Source organism: Mastigoproctus giganteus, chromosome 6, assembly GCF_048544385.1.
Source record: "Mastigoproctus giganteus isolate SK-2022 chromosome 6, ASM4854438v1, whole genome shotgun sequence".
NCBI classification, from domain to species: Eukaryota; Metazoa; Arthropoda; class Arachnida; order Uropygi; family Thelyphonidae; genus Mastigoproctus; species Mastigoproctus giganteus.
The window spans coordinates 193,271,653-193,292,014 of record NC_143580.1 but is presented as its reverse complement, the minus strand read 5'-3'; the positions used below and the strand labels follow the sequence as shown (position 1 = coordinate 193,292,014).

Here is a 20,362-nt window from a genome sequence, read left to right as displayed (position 1 = left end):
TAGTGCATTATGCTTACAGTGAAGTTTGTAGGAGGCAGTCACGGTATAGGCAGATTCCAATAGTTCAAAATCATATTGTTCGTTTTAGTGCAAAAATACATTGATGCCAAGTTGTACACTGCATCCTGGACAATTCTGTGGTATTCACACTTTGCATTTCTATGAAAATAGGTACTACATCCTATGTTGCTTGTAGTGTGGCGCCTCCATAGCCAGGTGGGCAGAAGCAGCAGTGCGTAGCACATGCTTCTTGATTAGACCGGGGTTCAAGCCTGTGCCCACCAAATATGGAGGATGCGGAAAGGTCAAGGAATGACCAACGCATATCCCCCAGAGCAATATGGCCTTAGTTGCTAATGCTCCTAAAAACCAAATAACAAACAGCTTGTAGTGTAAAAACCTCCTTGAGGAAAACTGAATCTAACAACATGCCTGGCCAGGTCAGAGTACAGACCTAAATAAACCAAACACATTCAGGATGAACTGGAAAGTTGGATAAGGGAATGGCCACTATTCCTCTCTTCTGCTGTTGGTTTTTTGACTTGTTGGCAACTTAGGCCATATTATGCCATTGTGTATTGTCTGTAATTCATGGATTGTATCATGAAGACTGAAAAACAGAGAATAACTTATAGGAGAACCATACTCCTTCTGCTTGAGATCAGCTAACTACAGCCCTGATTGAAGAGGCCTTCAAAAATTCCTCAAGTCTACAAGAACTTGAGGAATTTTTGTATACAACTATTATTGTATACAAAAGGCACACTACTGTACACAATACCCTTCACAGCTACAAGCCAGGGGTTAAACTTGTGTACAAGTGGTGAAATGACTATACTGCCATGGAGGACCCTCTCTTTGCAGCCAAAATTGGCAATTGCACTGAAGGAGGAATTGATACAACATTTCTGATGCCTGCTACAAGGGACTGGTTGTAAATATTCCACAAAGGATTAATGTTTGGAAACAACTCAAGTTTTGGATACTGTCCAAATACTTTTCATAGGGTAGAGTGCATGTCGATATATATACATTATTGTAATCCCATTTCATGGCACATCTGGACTCTTGCAGCAGCACTTATGTGCCATTGAGTATCAGTTGAAAAACAGTCAACTACAGTGATGATAACTTCCCAGTTTTCCAAAGTATGATCTATGGCAAAACAAAAAAGTGAACAGTCAGCTATTGCCAAATGGAAAACAAGTTTAGCTCCACAGCATCTGCTAAGAAACATACATAACACAATATCTGCACTGGAGTTGTGCAATAAAAAAAAAAAAAAGACAATCCTGTATTTTCAAATGTTTTCATCTTGAATCAAGCAAACCAAAATTTTAGGCAAAAAATTAACTAATAGTTTTATTACTGTTTAAATTAAGTTTTTTAACACATTTTGTGATGTTTCCAATTTTTTCTCATATAAATAAATGACTGTTTATAATTACAGCAATACATAGAGACTATTCCACATATTTCTGTTAATTTTATAATTCACAGATTAAAATTATATATATGCATCCTGTACATATATCAAATCAAAGTTTACATTCCAAAAATACATATACAACATGCCCAGCTTATCAAATATAAATTATGAGTTTAATATTTCTTTTAAAATTATAATAACTGATAAACAAGCTAATCAAATCAACAGTATCATTATAAAAGTATGAAATGCCTACAAAATACTAGTATTTAACAATGAATGTAAATATACACATGTATATATACCTCTATACTGTATGAAAAACTGTACCAAAAGCACCTACAATCACATGAGAAGTTGAATATAAATGGCCTGCCCTGACTAGAAACGAACCCCTACTAAACTGCATGTTCCCAAAATAGCTCATTTTAATTCTGTATAACCAACACGGAAGACAATACGAGCAACTGCTTATTTGTTTTAATAAAAAAAATTGCACCGAAATTAACTATTATGTATATATATATATATATATAGAAAAAAAAAATGCTACCATGAAGGATGAGACTGAAGCTGCCTAACTTTTTAAAAAAAAATTGGAAATATATAGATGCAATGCACTAAAGGTTAACTTGCAGTAGAGGGAAGGTATTTACAATTGTCAAATGAGATTTGGTATCTCAGTTTCCTCAAAGAACTACATACAATATATAAAATTCATTTTGTACATTAGTTGCACCTGAAGAAAAAATGTTTGTATGGCAATGTGTAAGACACTAATTCACTTTGCTATTTAGCATTGCACAACAAAGGAAATGTTTTGTAAAAATGTTATTTTCCATTTATATTTTAAGGAACCCATGATATTTTGGCACTTTGCAATTCAGCTACAAGAAGTATAAGGCACTGTACAACTGGCAGTCGGAAGTGTTAATTGTGGCTGAATATTTCAATTACTGTATTATGCCTGGTTTTCTCCTTGAAGCTTATCTACAACATGCTTAACCCAACCTTTTATCCTGGGCTGAGTTTTACCTGTTACACAGATATTTTTGACATCACCAGATTCCATAACTGTGTTCACTGTTGAGGCAGAATGTTCAGAACTAGTTTCACTCTCTTCACATTCGTGACTACCCATCTGTGAAGACTTTTCTAACTGTGTTTGGCACTGTTTAAAGTTAGTCAATCCTTCTGAAGATAGTCCTACTATGTCTTCTTTCTGAAATTTCAGATTTTCTTCTAGAATTCGCAACCTGTCAATGATTGCTCTGTCCACTCGGCGTACACAAACAAGTTCTAGGTGTGAGGAGGATGGTATTTTTTTATTAGTTGCTACAACAGAATTAGAGAGGGAATTGTTCATATTTTTGCCAAAAACTTTTTCTGTTTCGTTTCTTTTTTTTGAAGGATATTCAATAGCACTTAAGTCTGCATCTTCTGGATCACTGTATATTGCCGAATCCCTAAACATATCCTCTGCTAAAGCACTTTCAATTGCATCAAAAGTGCGTTCATAGTAGCTATCAGCTGATGATTCACTGTCATCAGACTGGCTGCCATCTGCATCATTTTCTTTTGCTGCTGTTTTAAATGCAAATTCTGCTGTTCTTGACTTATCACCATCACTGGAAGAAGTAGCATTTGATGACTCTGAAAACAGGCTATCTGGCCTCATTTCTGTACTTTTTGCACTTTTATTGTTACGCGACGGGATGCAGTTTTTTGGTATACTATACTCAGATTCATAAGGGCAAGCCATTCGTGCCCCAATAACTGAGCTTCCAGACTTATAAACAGGAACAGTGACATTGATATTTGCAAGTGATTTATTATTTTCTTTAGGTGTATCAGTCTTCTTTAATCTGTGTTTTATTACTGAAGAATACGCCTTTGCCACAGAATGTACTAATTTTGCAGTAAGAACTTTAGGGCTGAGATCTTTTTCACTTCTGATGCTAGCACGACTACTACAACGGCCTAAGAGATGTTCAGATCTAGAATTTTCACTTTCCATAGAAACATTTGAATACGAGTCTGTATGGTCTAGAGACGGGCTGTATAGTGCTTTTAATCCTGCTAATTTCGAGCTCACATTTGTTAGTACATGTTTCAGCGTTGAATATTTGGAAGCAACCTGATGATAAATCTTATGCTCAGGATGTATGGTACTTACATTTTCCATACTTACAGCAGGAGTATTGGTACATCCTGTTGTTGTATCCTGTTCATCATATTCTTCTCTACTCACTGAAAAACGGTATGAGCACTGCTTACCAGGAGAATCTTCAATATATTGTTCAAAATCATCAGAAAAGTCAGCTTGGGTTGGCTTGTCTGCAGCAATGGTAAACGGTCTTTGTTCACTATGTACCCTTACACGTTTATGGCAACTGGAGGCTTCAGTAATTAAAGCTGCACCAATATCATCAGTTGATGAGGAAGAAAGTGGCTCTTGACCCAGCTGGAAACTACGTGGAAGAGAACCACATTTTTTAGTACCACTTGCAAAATGCTCTTCTTGCATCTGAAGCCATGCAGCAGTAGCAATTGGACTTTCATCTTCTACATGTGAAGGTAGTGATGAAGATATGACTGGTGGAACACCACAGGATTTTGTACTCTGCTGTTTTACTTCTCCACTTGGAAGAGGTGATTGTTTGAACGATAACGAATGATGAAGAGAAGCAACTTTGGCTTTTGCCATTCCTGTGAAAGACTGGACCCGTCTAATTGCAGCATTCTGTTTCCACAAAGAAGACATACTACTGCTATTGCTATTACTACTACTGAGGGTCTCTGCATCCTTTAACCCTTTATTTTTTTCAGTCGATGAACTAGTGCAATACTCAACTACATTATTATCAGAATTTGATTTATGTTGTGACTCTGGTCTTCTGGCTTTGTTTGATCCTGTTTTTATACCATTATGTACATCACAGCTTCCTGTTCTGGAAAAAGTGCTTGGTGTAGAAACATCCATATTGCATTCATTCTCCTGTTTATTTGTGGCACCATCTGTCAAATTAGATGTCCCTTCCTGAGTGTGCATGTTTCGAGTAGCATGTGCATGAGCAAAAAAGAATGTGACATACTCTCCTGATAGATCATTTACTTCTTTTCTTGTTTTAGATCTCAAAGTTCTTGGAGGTGGACGGTATTCTAAGAGCCTACGAACATCAATATGATCAGTTATCTCCTCGTTTTCAGTATCAGTTGTTTCTTCAGGGAAACTCTTCCACGATTTCCAGGGAATTCGGCAATGACGCTCCCTGAAAGATGATTTGTGTGTGTGCGATCCACCTGGGGTAGCTTGTTTTGTCCTGTTCTCTAGATTTTTTGGTATGCTGCCTTCACCACCATGATGTTCAGGAGTAGAGTCTGGAAGATGAGACAAAGATTCTTTACTGGAAGATAAACATCCCACTCCTTGGCTGTTTTCTTGTTCCATATCCATGTCCTGCAACAAACAATGACTTATTAAAATGTTATTTGTACATTTGCTGATGTATAAAAAGAAACTGTTTACTGTCATACAAATTCATATATAGTGCTTGTCATATTAACATTATCCCTTTTTAATGGGATAGTGGTAATCTGACAAGATTGTAAAATTTGAAGGTAGGAATGCATTTTAGAAAATGATGGCCAACAAACATGATTACCAGTGGTTGATCTTTAAAGAGCATGTGATGATTGGGAAGAGAGAATACAATTCTGCATTATGAAAAGAATGAATCTGAAGTTGCACAGGTCAAAAAATGACTGATGAATATGTAATCAATGTATTAGCAAAAAATATGTAGGCCAAACACAAGCACCAGAAAGTAGGAATAATGGCTATTGAACATGGAACTTGAAAGCTTTTTCACAATGTGTGAGGATAGAAGTAATGCTTGTTAGTTCATAACCTCACTGCTAGGTAGTGTAGAAAATTCCAACTAGGTTCCCCATATAGCTAACAGTTCATAGTTAGTACATGTGCAGTAACATTTCTGTTTGGCAGTTCATTTACAAGTTGTTTTAAATGGAAGCACCTTTGAACACACAGCTCAAAACAACATGCAGTTATGAAGTTTCTTAAATTTTGAAAAAGGGACCACAAAAAATTTATTCCCGTACATTGAGACATTGGGCAAGCTCGAAAAAAAAAAAAAAAAAAAAAATCGAGAAAAACGAGAAAGGCCTGGCATAAAGCAATGCAGTATTGCCCAACCTTTCTCAAGACAACGTGTGAGTTCGTCACAGCCCATGCAACATTGACAAGAATTCTTTTGCTGGGATTTGAAGTTGTTCCACATCCTCCATGGCTCTAGGTGACTTTTTTTTTTTGTTCCCAAAGCTTAAAGAATATTTCCCAGATAACATATATGACTCTGACTAAGAAGTGAAAGTAGTACGATGAGATGGTTGAGCTCTCAGCTGAAAGAATTTTATTTGAATGGCTTGTTAAGCAGCAGACAAAATGTACTGAGTTAGGTGGGTTGTACGTAGAAAAATTATATATCGCATTAAAAAACTTTTTTTTTTTTTTATCTCTATTCCTTCAAACACTATGCAATAATAAGCATTACATTTCAACCAATCCACCTAGTGACCACTCTCAAGTCACTAATAGATATACCAGTAAGTATACCCTCATTTTCATGAAGGGGGGGGGTTAAAAAACAAACACAGACATAACACAAAATGTTAAACTGACACAGAAAACATATTTAAACAGTAAAGTTGCTAACATGCTGAAATTTACATTAAAACACATTTGCACAGGATATGCATATGTGATAAAGATAATTGTTGTTGCTGTTCCCACGATGATAGAATGAAGGAGTGCTGGTGGCTGTTATTGAAGTTCATTGTGAATGAAAGGTTGCACTGATAAGGTGGTGGCCTACTGTCCACTAGCTTCTTCATCTGTTGGAAAGGTGAAACTCATCTGAAGCTTTGATTTACTCTGTGTCTGACAAAATTTATCTGGGTTCCTTTGTTGCTGTTAATGGTACATTTAGCATTGAAAAGATTTCTCTTCTGTGTATTTCAGTAGAGAATATGCAAGTGTAGCCAAAGTAAAAGGAGTGACCCCTTCCCACCCATGCATGCCAATAGTTTTGGACTTATTGGCTATTCTGCAACATTTGCAGTCACTCCTGTGCTCTTGCAGCCAATAGGACAGTTGTATCCCTGACAACAGAAATTTCATCATACTAACAAACCAAGCCAAATATAAAATCCCCCCACTCATATTAATGAATATATTATTGGGAGAATCAGTCAGTTGCATAAATTTGGAGTTGTTTTGAAAAAGGTTTTGATACAAAAGATAAGAAAATGCCTACTATGAAACAGGGATTCCCTATGCTCAAGCCAGATACTTTAGTGCAGTGGTTCCCAAACTACTGAGATCTATGGACCCTTTCAAAAATCAAAAAAAAATTTATGGACCCCTTCAAAAATCAAAAAAAAAACTTTGCAGACCCCTATATATAACGTATGCATCTGTTATGTATATATGGTCGACCACTGTTTCGTGGACCCCAGTTTGGGAAAAACGCTGCTTTAGAGGAAACAAATTATTATCTTGGAACGTGATACAAACTCTACCTTGGCAGTTGTATTGCAACAATATTCTAGCTACTGATGACTTGTAAAGTCCCCCATCCTCTTTTTCTTTTTTCCCCACTAAACACCAGACAATTAGATAGAATAAGTGCTGTTGTTTTTTTTCACAAATATCTGGTTTGGGCATTGGAAACTCCTTGTCTGTTCTTAGCAGATATTTTTATATCTGCTTTGAACTTCAAGGCATCAATCAATACTATCTGAAGTCTATGCTTTGGGTCTACAAACATGTCCTGATTACTTTCAAAGCTTTCTTCAATCCATACCTAAAAATCATACTAACATCTCCTTTAAGCTTTTTTACTAGAGTACAACCACAGATTTCCTTCTTAGATATTCTGATAATCAGTCATCCAGCTTTACTCAGATTTTCCATATACAGAAACACTACTGACATAGCAAAATTTTTCTCTTTTAATTTAACCATCCTGCAGCCAAACTGTATAATGAAATCTGCCACAACCAGGGCTCCAGAGTATGCAGGTGGTGCTGATCTGTATAAAGAACTTTGTTACTGTACAAGTTCCATCAGATATAATAACTATTCTACAAGTTTTATGAAACAGATTATAGGAAAAAAAGTTTAACTTCATTTTGCTTTTCTGGATGCACCTACTGGTGAATATCATTAGAAAGTAACAAATATTAAGAAAACAAAGTATGTTTTAAATCAAGACTGAATTTTTAAGAAGTTAATAAAAGTGCTTTCAAAAATAATATATTTTTCTATAAACTGTTTATCCAAAATAATTTTTTAAATTAATTTTTCTTTACACAGAAGTAGTATTTCTTAATTAAAAAATAGAATACGTGTAAAGGAATTAAAATTCAAATTAATGTCTATTTCAATGTTAAACTAATATGATTGACAGGAGATATGTTCATTTGTTATAAAATTGGCTGCCATCACAAACGTTCACTACAGAACGTTTTTCTACAGAAAGAGCCTTTTTCACAGTGGCACGAGGGAAATTAGAGAATCCATTACAAATAAATACCATATGCAGTACTGGGAGAAGGTTTAAGAGCACTGAGTGAAAATAATTTGTACAGCTTAAACAAAAAAAATAAATGTATTTCAATCAAATTTTTATTACTCACTTATTTATTTTGCTTTATCAGAAGAAATTGGCATTCTTTTATGAATTACATATATTTTTATATTCTTAACATCAGAAAATGATTTAGAATTCTAGCATTGCACTTCTTTTATGAAAAGTGTTATTTATTTGGAGTGAAATACTGAAGTGAAGTGCATTAATGGCTTATTATGGTAAATTTAGCAGAATACTTCGATAACATTTTTAGTATGTTTCGTATTAGAAATTTACGTTAGCTAGCAATATTTCAGCAATTCTTATCTCCTGTGGGGCTAAGAATAGAAAGGAATTTGTCACAAGAAAAGGAGTAGACAGTGAACTTACTGGCATGTTTAGAGTTAAAAAAGTTAAAATGCATATGGGTAGCAGTAACCCCAGAGTAACGTACCAACTGTGTGGTACTACGCCGACAGTGGTAGAGAATGAAAAGGACCTGGGGGTATTTGTGCAGGCAGATATGAAGTTTTCTGAGTAGTGCAGACGGTCTGCAAGAGTAGCTCATGGTGTGTTGTCAATGGTCAGGCCACACCTTCAGTACTGCATACAGGTCTGGAGGCCTCATTTTAAGAAGGATGTAGAACTACTGGAGACTAGGCACCTGCAAGATGATCTGATTGAGGTGTATAAAGCCTTGAATGGTTTGAGTATGCTCAATGCGGATGGAATTCTTCTTCTTGCTCAGAATAATCGCATGAGAGGGCATAAATTCAAATTGAGAAAAGACGGTTGTAGGATAGATGTGTGGAAGTTTGTCTTTAGCCAGCGGGTGGTTGATTGCTGGAACAAACTTCCATCTATCGTTGTAGAAGTTGATAGCTTAAATAGATTCAAGGCAGAATAGACAAACATTTGGAGTGAGCGAATGGGTGAAATGAGAAAGGATTTTTTTTTTGCTGATGCTATATAAGCTTGCTTTCTTGCATCTAATGCCTCTACTAATGCTAATGTTAAATGCTTTTTGAGGCTGATTTAAGATCCACACTGCAATTGTCTTTCTGACAAGTACTATTGAAAGCCACTATAGTGATTTCTGCTGCTAGTCAGAAGGTAGATATATACCCCTGTACCTACATGAGATGTTCTTATTATCAAAGCACTTCTTTGCCTCCACCGGAGAGAAACAAACTATAGTGAATGGCATGCACCTCTGTGTCACAGCTGGATTCTAAGAAGGTTTAAAGCACTGCCCAAGCAGGAAAGGTTCGTGATGATATTTTAGACAAAGTAAAGTTAACTTTGTTGTAATATAAGATTTTTTTTTTTTTTTTTTTTTTTTTTAGAAAAATTTAGAATTCTTACTTGTATGATGATTAAATAAACATGAACTGTTTCATTTCGCAGTTGCCTTCACCTTGTTAGCAAGTTGACTATATACAGATATGCATAACTAAGGATTGGTTTACATATATACACCCAGTCAGTTTGCGAAAAATCAGAAAAGGTAGGCTTGCATGCATCTTCATTGCTTTCGTACTGCATGTGCAAGGGCATTGCAATATGAATGAGCAAACAAAGTTGCTGTGTCCATCTGCAAAACACCTTGTCACAAATTTTCAACATTGTGTCTGTTCATTTCTCAAAGTGTGACATCCTTGGCACTTATGTGATATGCCTGAACCAGTTGGTTGGCTGGTTTTGGCCTGAACCAGTGAGACTATACATATATCGATACACTTGTGTGAGGAGAAGATATGCTGCATCCTTTAATGGCTGTTTCAGAAGTTCCAAAGCAATCTCATTCTATTTTTTGATATACAGGGTGTCCACAAATGATTACCCTGATTATATTTTGTTACAAAAATTTTATTACTATTGGGAGGTTAACAAAATTTAACCAAATTGTAAGCTAATATTAAAAGTTTTTATCAATACATAAGGACTTTAAAGAACTTCAACGTGAGCGCCTCTTGTGGCACGTAGAATATCAAGGCGATATTCAATCTCTCTCCATACATGTTCTAACATCTGTGAGGCGATGCATTCGAACGCATGTGTAATCCACTCTCGTAATGTTTCAATATCTGGAACAGCTGTCGCATACACCAAGTCTTTAACATATCCCCAAAGAAAGAAATCCAGTGGGGTTATGTCTGGTGCCTTGGGGGCCATGAAATCGGTCCATCCCTGCCCATCCAACGGTTTGGAAATGTCTTATCCAAAGTGTCATGAACAACTTGAGCCCAATGAGTGGGTGCTCCATCCAGCTGTAAGATAACTGTAGGCTGCCTCTGTTCCAATTGGGATATGGCATAATTAATGAGCATGTCTAAAAACATGTTTGCACTAATCGTGTTTTCGTGAAAGAAAAAAGATCCAATAATGTAATCATGTAATAGGGTGCACACATTGATTTTGGGACTGTTACGAATATGCTCTGTTACCACATGTGGATTTTCGGATCCCCAAATATGAACATTGTGTCTTTTGACTACACCACTAACATGAAATGAGGCCTCATCCGAAAAACAAACGTTCTACAAAAACTGATTATCATCGTCAATTTTATTAAATATGAGGTTAGCAAATTCCTCACATTTACGATGATCCTTTGGTTTCAACTGCTGAAGTATCTGAACTTTGTAGGCATATAGCTTTAGATGTTTCCATAACACTTTGTGCACTGTAGACTTTGGTACTTGGAACTGCTGTGAAGCTTGTTGCATGGATTTACTAGGTGATCGCGTAAAAGCATCTTGAATTGCATCCACTGTTTCTTCAGAAACGGATGGTCTGCCAATGATTTTCCCTTTCTCAACTGACCCAGTTGCCAAAAACTTTTCCACCCACGATTTAATAAGCTTTACGTCTGGAGGATTTCTACTGTACTTGGCTCTAAACATTCTCTGCACAGTCACAGGAGATTTTGTTTCAGCTAACCAAACAACACACTGAGCTTTCTCTTGTACAGATGGCATCTTTGAATAGACGCGACAGCGCTACTAGCAGAAACAGCAATAAACTTAACTCACTGGACTTAAAACTCTATAATTGTATTGATAAAAACTTTTAATATTAGTATGCAATTTGGTTAAATTTTGTTAACCTCCCAATAGTAATAAAAGTTTGGTAACGAAATGTAACCAGGGTAATCATTTGTGGAAACCCTGTAGATTCGAGCACATATTCAGAAAACAAGTATGTACCCAAAGTAATAAGTTAATTGATGTGTGCAGTGCATTACACTTTTTTTTTTAGCATTAGTAAAGGCATATGATGCAAGAAACCAAGCTTATATAGCATCAGCCAAAAAAAAAACACCTTTCTCATTTCACCCATTCGCTCGCTCCAAATGTTTGTCTAGTTCTGCCTTGAATCTATTTAAGCTATCAACTTCTACAACGACAGATGGAAGTTTGTTCCAGCAATCAACCACCCACTGGCTAAAGGCAAACTTCCGCACATCTATCCTACAACTGCCTTTCCTCAATTTGAATTTATGCCCTCTCAGGCGATTATTCTGAGCAAGAGGAAGAATCCTATCAGCATTGAGCATGCTCAAACCATTCAAGGCTTTATATACCTCAATCAGATCACCTTGCAGGTGCCTAGTCTCCAGACACTGTAATTTGCAAAACTTAAGCCTTTCTTCGTAACAGCAACCCTTTGTTTCATTCATTAATCTTGTTGCCCTTCTTTGTATTCGTTCCAGCAGCTCTACATCCTATACTTCTTAAAGTGAAGCCTCCAGACCTGTATACAGTACTCAAGATGTGGCCTGACCATTGCCTTATATATATATATAGCCGACCGGGCTAGCCAGGTGGGTAAAGTGCCTGCCTGGCAACCCAAAGGTCACGGGTTCGAATCCCGCCTCGGGCTTGGATCAAAGTACTGCAAAAACCTTGGGAGGTGCATTATGGCCACAGAAGCTGATGTGCCAACAACTACCAAAAAAAAAAAAAAATTGCCTTATACAAGGGGACAATCACCTCCTTATCCCTGTTAGTAAAATTTCTATATATCATTGACAACACACCATGAGCTACTCTTGTAGACCGTCTGCACTACTCAGAAAACTTCATATCTGCCTGCACAATTACCCCCAGGTCCTTTTCATTCTCTACCACTGTCAGCGTAGTACCACACAGTTGATACTAACTTTGAACCTATAGCCAAAGCTATTTACCCTATTGAACTTAAACTAAATAAAGAAAACTTCACTAATCAGACAGCCAACTTCCTTGACTTCAATATTACTCTTAGCAATGCTTCACCACCATATAATATTGACATATATGATAAAAAAAATAAATTTAACTTTCATTTCATTTACCTTACCAACTGGCATTCCAATATTTCCAACAAAATACATAAAAATATAATTTGTACTCAAACTATCAGATTAGCTAACATATGTAGTAACCATCTACTGTTCACCAAAGCTCTACAACTACTTTACAACAAGCTAGTTAATAATAACATCCCTATCTATTTTGTAAAATACTGTTTCAATATATTTTCCCATTTTATCAGAAATAAATTCAGTTATAATTTACTTAGATAGTATGAATCAGAGCTGAAATACTCAATATGTTCTACGTTGATAATAATATTAGTAAATTAATAAGAGGAGTTTACCTCAATATATAGTATGTGGAACACTTCCGTATGATACCCTCCAGAAATTAAAACGGAAAAAACGAAAAAAATCGACAACTTACCGGTACATTAAAGTAAAATATAAATAATTAAAGTAAAATATAAATAATTAAATAATCAATTTAACACAATTCAAAATCAATTCAAAACAATTAAAATTCAAATTAACGCAATTAAAATAATCTAACGAAAATATTCAAAACGATTTTCCTTCCTTAATTACCCATGCTGAGTCTTTGTTGACATTTCCTATTTTCTTTTCAGGTACAATTTATATTATATGTAGAATCTGAGGAAGGAAAATCGTTTTGAATATTTTCGTTAGATTCTTTTAATTGCATTAATTTGAATTTTAATTGTTTTGAATTGATTTTGAATTGTGTTAAATTGATTATTTAATTATTTATATTTTACTTTAATTATTTATATTTTACTTTAATGTACCGGTAAGTTGTCGATTTTTTCGTTTTTTCCGTTTTAATTTCTGGAGGGTATCATACGGAAGTGTTCCACGTACTATATTGAGGTAAACTCCTCTTATTAATTTACTAATGTTATAATTTACTATAAACTGGTCAGGTTAATTGTATCTGTAAAATTGTAATATAATCTGGTGGAATTCCATTACTTGGTAAGTAATAACTATTAATGATTTCCGATATAATGATTTTCTTCGGAATGATTATTTTGTTTCTTTACTCACTAAGTTTCTACTGTTAAGTTTTCACTTTTCTCATGTATTCATTTGATAAGTTTTAATAATCCTTCAAGAAATTACTTATAATTCATTACCCATGCTGAGTCTTTGTTGACATTTCCTATTTTCTTTTCAGGTACAATTTATATTATATGTAGAATATGCTAAAATTCCTTTGGGTCCTGGATTTTTCAAGCATTTTATAACATACTATACCTTTAAAAATCCACTTCTGGATTTTCTTCTGAAATTGTATTGCTGCCTTTAGATTTTAGTGACTTGTTTTTGCTACTAATCTTTGTATAAATTACTTTATACGGTCTCCTAACTCACCACTATTTGGTCTAGATACATCCAATTATTTGTTTCCTTAGAATTGTTCTTCCTTCTTTGGATTCAACTGGTTTCATGTCCTTAGACTTATTCCAGGTCTTTCATAATTGGATTCTTAACTACACCACCATTGGATCTAAATTCAACAAGTTAATTATATCCTTGGAATTATGTCATATTCTTTAATCAATGAATTTAAACTAGTTCTTTATCCTTGGATTTATTTACCATTCTTGCAACATTGGATTTTTACTACACCCTTTCACCTTTGAATTTACACCTGAAACTACCTTTTGGTTCAACTGGTTTCATAACTATGGACTTATTTCCTGTTCTTTCATACTATACCTTTGAAAATCCACCTCTTGATTTTATACTAAAATTGTATAGCCAACTTTAGAGTTTAGTGACTTGATTTTGCCACTAATCTTTGAAAAAATTTCTTTCTACAGTCTCCTAAGTACACCACTATTAGGTCTAGAGACATCCAATTATTTGTTTCTGTGGAATTGTTTCATATACATGGACTTATTTTCTGTTCTTTCATAATTGGATTCTTAACTACACCACTTTTGTATTTAAAATCACGAAGTTATTTATATCCTTGGAATTATCTCATATTCTTTCATCAATGGACTTAAACTAGTTCTTCATCCTTAGATGTCTTTACTATTCTTTCAAAATTGGATTCTTACTATACCATTTTGGACTACAGATTAAAATTATTAATCTTTCTCTATCTCAGAACATTTTGTGATTCTTTACATAGTTCCTCCTTTCTAGGTTTATTTTTGTAATCTGTATGACTTTATACAGTAAAGTCCTACTATTCCAACTGCATTTCTTTTTCTAACAACAGAGGTCACTACTTTCCCATTTTTTATATTTCTTCACAGCTCACTATTAAATCCATTATGCTGCTATAAATTGCTTTATCATGTAGATATATTACTAATGTGATTAAGGTTTACATGCATTCATCTACTCTACTAAATATGTGCGCTTCATTTTCCCGCCTTTTTCCTTCAGCTATGTATATTTTCCCTGCCAGCTTATTTCAGCTACACATTACTTGAAAACTCCAGATATCATTCACTTTCTTATTATACTTTCGGTTTCGTTTTTTAAGTTCGTTTCCCAGCATGTTTTGAACTACTTGGAAACTCCAGGTACTGTTCACTTTGTTATTATACTTTCAATTTCTTTTTTGGTTCATTTCTCGGCATGTTTCAATTTACATATTTTTACGCCTGTCTTTTCCTTACAATACAAGCATTTTGTATTAGCTCCCTTTTACACTAATGCTTACAAAACCAGAGCCTTTACTATAAGGTTGGCCTTAACAACCCCAGCTAGCTTAGCTTAGTGTTATTTAATAACTTTTTCTTTGCTTTTTATCTTTTTCTTTCTATTTCTACCATTCTTCCCATTCGTAAAACTATTAATGTATACGAGGGTGATATGAATGTTCCTACTATCCTACTTCTATTGCTATTTTTCGTCTTTATTTATTTAAATACTCCTTTTTCCCTTCCCTATCCTCAATTTAATATCTCACCCTATACCACGTGCTTGTTCCAAATTATTGAATTATCATATTATTGGATTCCAATCTCCACAAAATTACAACTTTCAAATCCAACACAAAACACTACATATTTATATTAACCATATCTTATTCTAACTTGATCCTTATTTTACCTTAATAAATGACACTGCGTCAAGACTACCTTATCCATACTCTATTAGAAAGTGCTAATTATATTTTTGTTGCTTTTTGGCCTTTCACCTTTCTTCTACTACTATGGACAAGCATAGAAATGCAGTTCATGGTCAGGTGTAGTCCCCCAATGAAAATACCTGACCATGTATCAATATTTGCTTCAGCTGACATCAAATTCTGCACATCTGCCTTACTCATATTCGACCATTATCCAAATGTTTTTCCCTCCACATCTGATGACAGCTATACCACTTTTTATTTTTGTTTGTATTTTACTGTACTTGTTTTTTATTTTATTTGTATTTTACTGTACTAATTTTACTTTACAGTTCACCCACCTTCTATTGGCTATGTAATTCAGCCCATAATTTTCTTAATTCATCATAACTTTTAGGATATTAACATTCTTTCACCTTTCACATATCTACTACACTTCCTTTTCTACTATCCTCACCCTTCTAGTTTCTGGCCCTCTGTGTAATTTTCACATCCATTTATGCATACTTTATTCAATATATTAATACAAACATATACATATACAAGGTAGCCATAATTAAAGTATCCCTATTCAGAGCTCTCTGTAGCTCTAAGTAATAAGTGGAATGCCACCAAAATTAGTAAGTAAGCTATTCAAGGCATGGGGAGAAGGATCCAGCGGAAAAAAAAAAAAAAAAAAATTAGTTCCAAAGTCTGCCGACAGGGGATAATATGGGGCTGAAAAAGTACCAACATATACATAACTAAGACAAACCTTAAATGAAATTACAAATATTTATTTGTGCTCTTTACAAAAAAAGCAGAAACTGAATTGCACTAAAGTTTTAAATCCAAACTAAAAAATAAGATGCCTAGAGAGCAGAAAATTTGCATAAATCTCAGTTAATTTAATTTTCCCAGCAGCAGAGAGCTATAAAGGCACAACGCAAGCATCGCAAGTGTATTCTGTAAGTTTACCTTTAACAGTGCATCTCACGTGGCCTGATTGCACTTTAATTGCGAAGTTCTTCTACATTAATGGATGTAATGCATTACTGCATTACATCATGTCAAAGTCCTTTATCAGCTGTGGAAATTAGATGGACGATTAACAAATTTGAGGAAACTGGGTCCTTTGTTGTTAAGCCTGGAAGAGGAAGAAAGCCTGTTTCACCTCAGGTAGCAGAGGAAGTTGCAATGGCTATCGTCGACTGATCCATGGATACAGCTGCTGGAACTAGTAGCAGCGCATGGAGAGTAGTGAGGCAACTGGATGTCCCATATTCCACTATGTGGAAAATTCTTCAGAAACTAATCCACTATTATCATTACAAGATCAGTAGGCGCCTCCGTAGCCAGGTGGGAAGGAGCAGCAGTGCATAACACACGCTTCTTGATTAGACCGGGGTTCGAGCCCGTCGGAGGATGCGGAAAGGGCAGGGAATGACCACCGCATATCCCGGAGCAATATGGCCTTAGTTGCTAATGCTCCTAAAAACCAAACAACAAACAAGATCAGTCGCCAGCAGTAGCTGCAAAGAGATAACCTGAAAAACGAACAGCATTTGCTCTAATGTTTTTGGTCAGAATGGAAGTGAACGATGCCTGGCCATGGAACATTCTTTGGAAAGATGAGGCTCATTTTTATCTCAATGGGACTATCAACACTCAAAACTGGTGAATATGGGCTTCGGAAGCACCACATGCTATTCAACAAATCCCATTGCACTTGCCGAAAATCACCGTCTGGTGTGGTGCAACTTCAAATTTCATCCAAGGGCCATACTTGCACCCAGATTGCCCAGGACAAATTGCACCCAGCAGAAGCAACCACCTGTTCCATTGCATCAGAAAGATATCATCACATGCTGAGCAGTTTCATTATTCCTCAACTGCAGCAAAGAGGATGCCTGGATGAGACAATTTTTATGCAAGATGGGACTCCTCCTCATATCACACAACCAGTGCGGCAGCTTCTCTGGCATCGCTTTACTGCACCTGACCTTACATTGTGCGATTTTTGGCTGTGTGTCATCTCAAGGCCAATGTCTATCGAGGAAGTGTACGTAACCTGGCTGTCTTAAAGGACAACGTAATGTAGCATGTGCAGAACATTACTTCAGAGATGTTGCATTCTGCAGTTGAGCACACTATGCAATTTCTGGTCCAGAACAATGGTAATCACATCGAAAACCAACTCCACCATCAGTGACATAATCGACCATCGGAGGGTCGATTAAAATAAAAAGAAGGGTCCTTTTTATTTTTTATTATGAAATATTCCGTTTTCCAACTATTTCAACATTATTTAAATACATGTATAATTATGTCACATGATAGTATTGGGCGAATTGCTAACGCTGCGCCTGTACTGCCATCTATAGTTCATTATTCGTTTATATAAACGGGTTAAGTTTACTTTTGTCAGTAGTGTGGCTTTGCACTGGAGTGCTCATGTCTGTTCTATTTTTGATTTTTGCCGCATCAGGACTACCGCTATTCAATTCCCTGCATTGGCGGTTCGATCTGGGGATCGGTGTGGCGGACTGATCTTACGATCGATTCTCCTTTGCGGCGAGTTGTTTAGCGTTCGAAATGCAGCGATTCCCTGACCATTATTGGCCTTGTGGTCCTCTGTCGAGATGGGGCATAATGGTCAGTCTATTTTTGTTTTGTTTTATTGTAGTGGTTTAAATCTCTGTTTGGTGATATTTCACATAAATTTGGACCTGGTGCCCGTCAGAGGGGGCACCGTTAAATTTCTATTTAATTGGCTTTTAAATTTCAAAGAATTATTATTCGTACATTTAGATTTTCTAAATTAATTTAGAGTTTCTGCTGCAATATTTTTACTCTTGTTACCCCTCTCTTCCCTCCCTGCATGATTTGAATTTAGGTTTAATTTCGCCTTTTCCCTCTTGTCTTGCCGTACTGCTGGCATTATTTTATTTTAATCCTTATTCTAATTTATATGGTTATATATATATATATATATCTGTATTTCTTCAAAAGTGACATCACATTCATGAGTCTAACATAACAATAGTTATGTTACTCATGTCAGATTATTGTTAACTACGCTTAATCTATGAATTTCTTTTTTCTACACAATTTAAATAGAAAAAATAAATATTAATTTCCAATTCTATTGAACTGATTTTAATGAAATTTGGAATAGCTTGGCAAATATTTTTAAAGGCCCAAATATAAAAAACCTGTCCACTGGGTGTGTTTCCTGTTATTGATTTATTTTTTTACTTTGGAATTCTGACATTATTTGAGCATTCTGCTTTTCTGTTTAATGGGAAATATGAATAAGTGAGAACTGGACAAACCATTGGAGGGAATGAATTGGTGAAATGGGAAGTGTCTTTTTTTTGGCTGATGCTGTATAAGCTTGCTTTCTTGCATCATTTACCACTACTAATGCTAATGAAGCCCAAGCAAACTGTTTACATAGTATGATTTCCAATACCTAGCTACCTGCAAATTTTTTCCTTGAAATTTTTAAAACTGCTTAGTTGTGCTGACATCTACAACATTCTACAAAACAAACAATATCACATATAAACAAGATATATCACACATAAAACAGCCAAAAGCCTCATCATTCTAAACCTTGGGGGGGGGGGGGTTACAACTGAATCTGAGTTTCCTGGCCAGTAAATGCTAGCCGAGTGGTCAGGCGCGCGGGTGAATAAGTGCACGTGCTTTGAGTGACCTGGGTTCAAGTCTGTGACTGCTGCATACGGTGCTGTTTCTTGTATGAACCCCGGGGGCTCACATCTGGTGAGTACGGGCTTGGCAAACCCAGGGTCCTGAGCTGGATATCATCATTCTTCTCTTTCTTGGTGATGCCTTTCTACTTCTCTCTCTCTCTCTCTCTCTCTCTCTCTCTCTCTCTCTCTCTCTCTCTCTCTCTCTCTCTCTCTCTCTCTCACACACACACACACACACACAGGGGGTAACTTGGGATTTTTTTTTTTTTTTTTTGGCTGGTGCAGCATAAGCCTCAGGCTTCCTTGTACCATATGGCTAATAATAATAATAATAATAATAAAAATATCACTGTAAGCCTACAACTCTGTGGAATTCTCAAGCCACTCAAAGATCAATATAATAAACATTTTCATACTACTAAACTGTAGAAAATGTTATCCCATTATACACCTAAATTCTATGTATAAAATGTCCCTGCAGTCCCAGCTATATCCATGTACTCACATATTGCCTCATTTCTTATTTACACATGTAATACTATTGTTCCTTATAAAGTGTAAAAATTTTGCTAATTTCTGTCCCTAGCTACAAGTTTGCAATGGGACTACCTGTATTTTTGACAATAAATGATTATTTATTTATTTATTTATATTATTAATGCAATCTAATCCTGTTATCAGTAACAGAATTAAATGAAAATAAATGGCAAAAAAATGACCAAATATAACAATGATTTCATTTTTGGAATAACCTCATCAGCATGAATAGACCTCATGCTGATGGGGTCTATCATTATTATTATTAACATGCAAGTTTAGATAATACAATAATTAATCAGCATGATCCAATTGACCAGTATTTAAGTAATACTGTTTATCACTGGTTCCACAATGAAATGCCTACTGTTAAATTAGAGTGAAATTTCCCATGATCTATTTCCCAAAGTGAAGTAGCAAAGTGTATTTTTAAAATTAAGCTCCCTTGGACCAGAATATAGTTATGTAAAATTTTTAACAATTCTCTTTCTTTTAATAATGTGGACCTTGCATGATAGAAAGATAGAGAAACAAATGAAGAATTATACAGGTAAACATTTTGTAGCCTCTGTGTCATGTACTCCTATAAAATGTAAAATTAATAGATTCTAAATATGAGTACATGAAGCA

General features: G+C 35.4%; 1 protein-coding gene across 1 annotated transcript in view; it reads right to left on the bottom strand.

Moving 5' to 3' along the window:
* Positions 1 to 2,276: 2,276 nt before the first annotated feature.
* The window catches only part of LOC150084840 (uncharacterized), a 165,780-nt gene continuing 147,694 nt past the window's right edge, over positions 2,277 to 20,362 (bottom strand). The window contains exon 14 of the mRNA XM_090376367.1: positions 2,277 to 4,889. Within this exon, the coding sequence (XP_090232493.1) occupies positions 2,391 to 4,889 (2,499 nt within the window). The 3' untranslated portion in view covers positions 2,277 to 2,390. The remainder of the gene's footprint in view (positions 4,890 to 20,362) is intronic.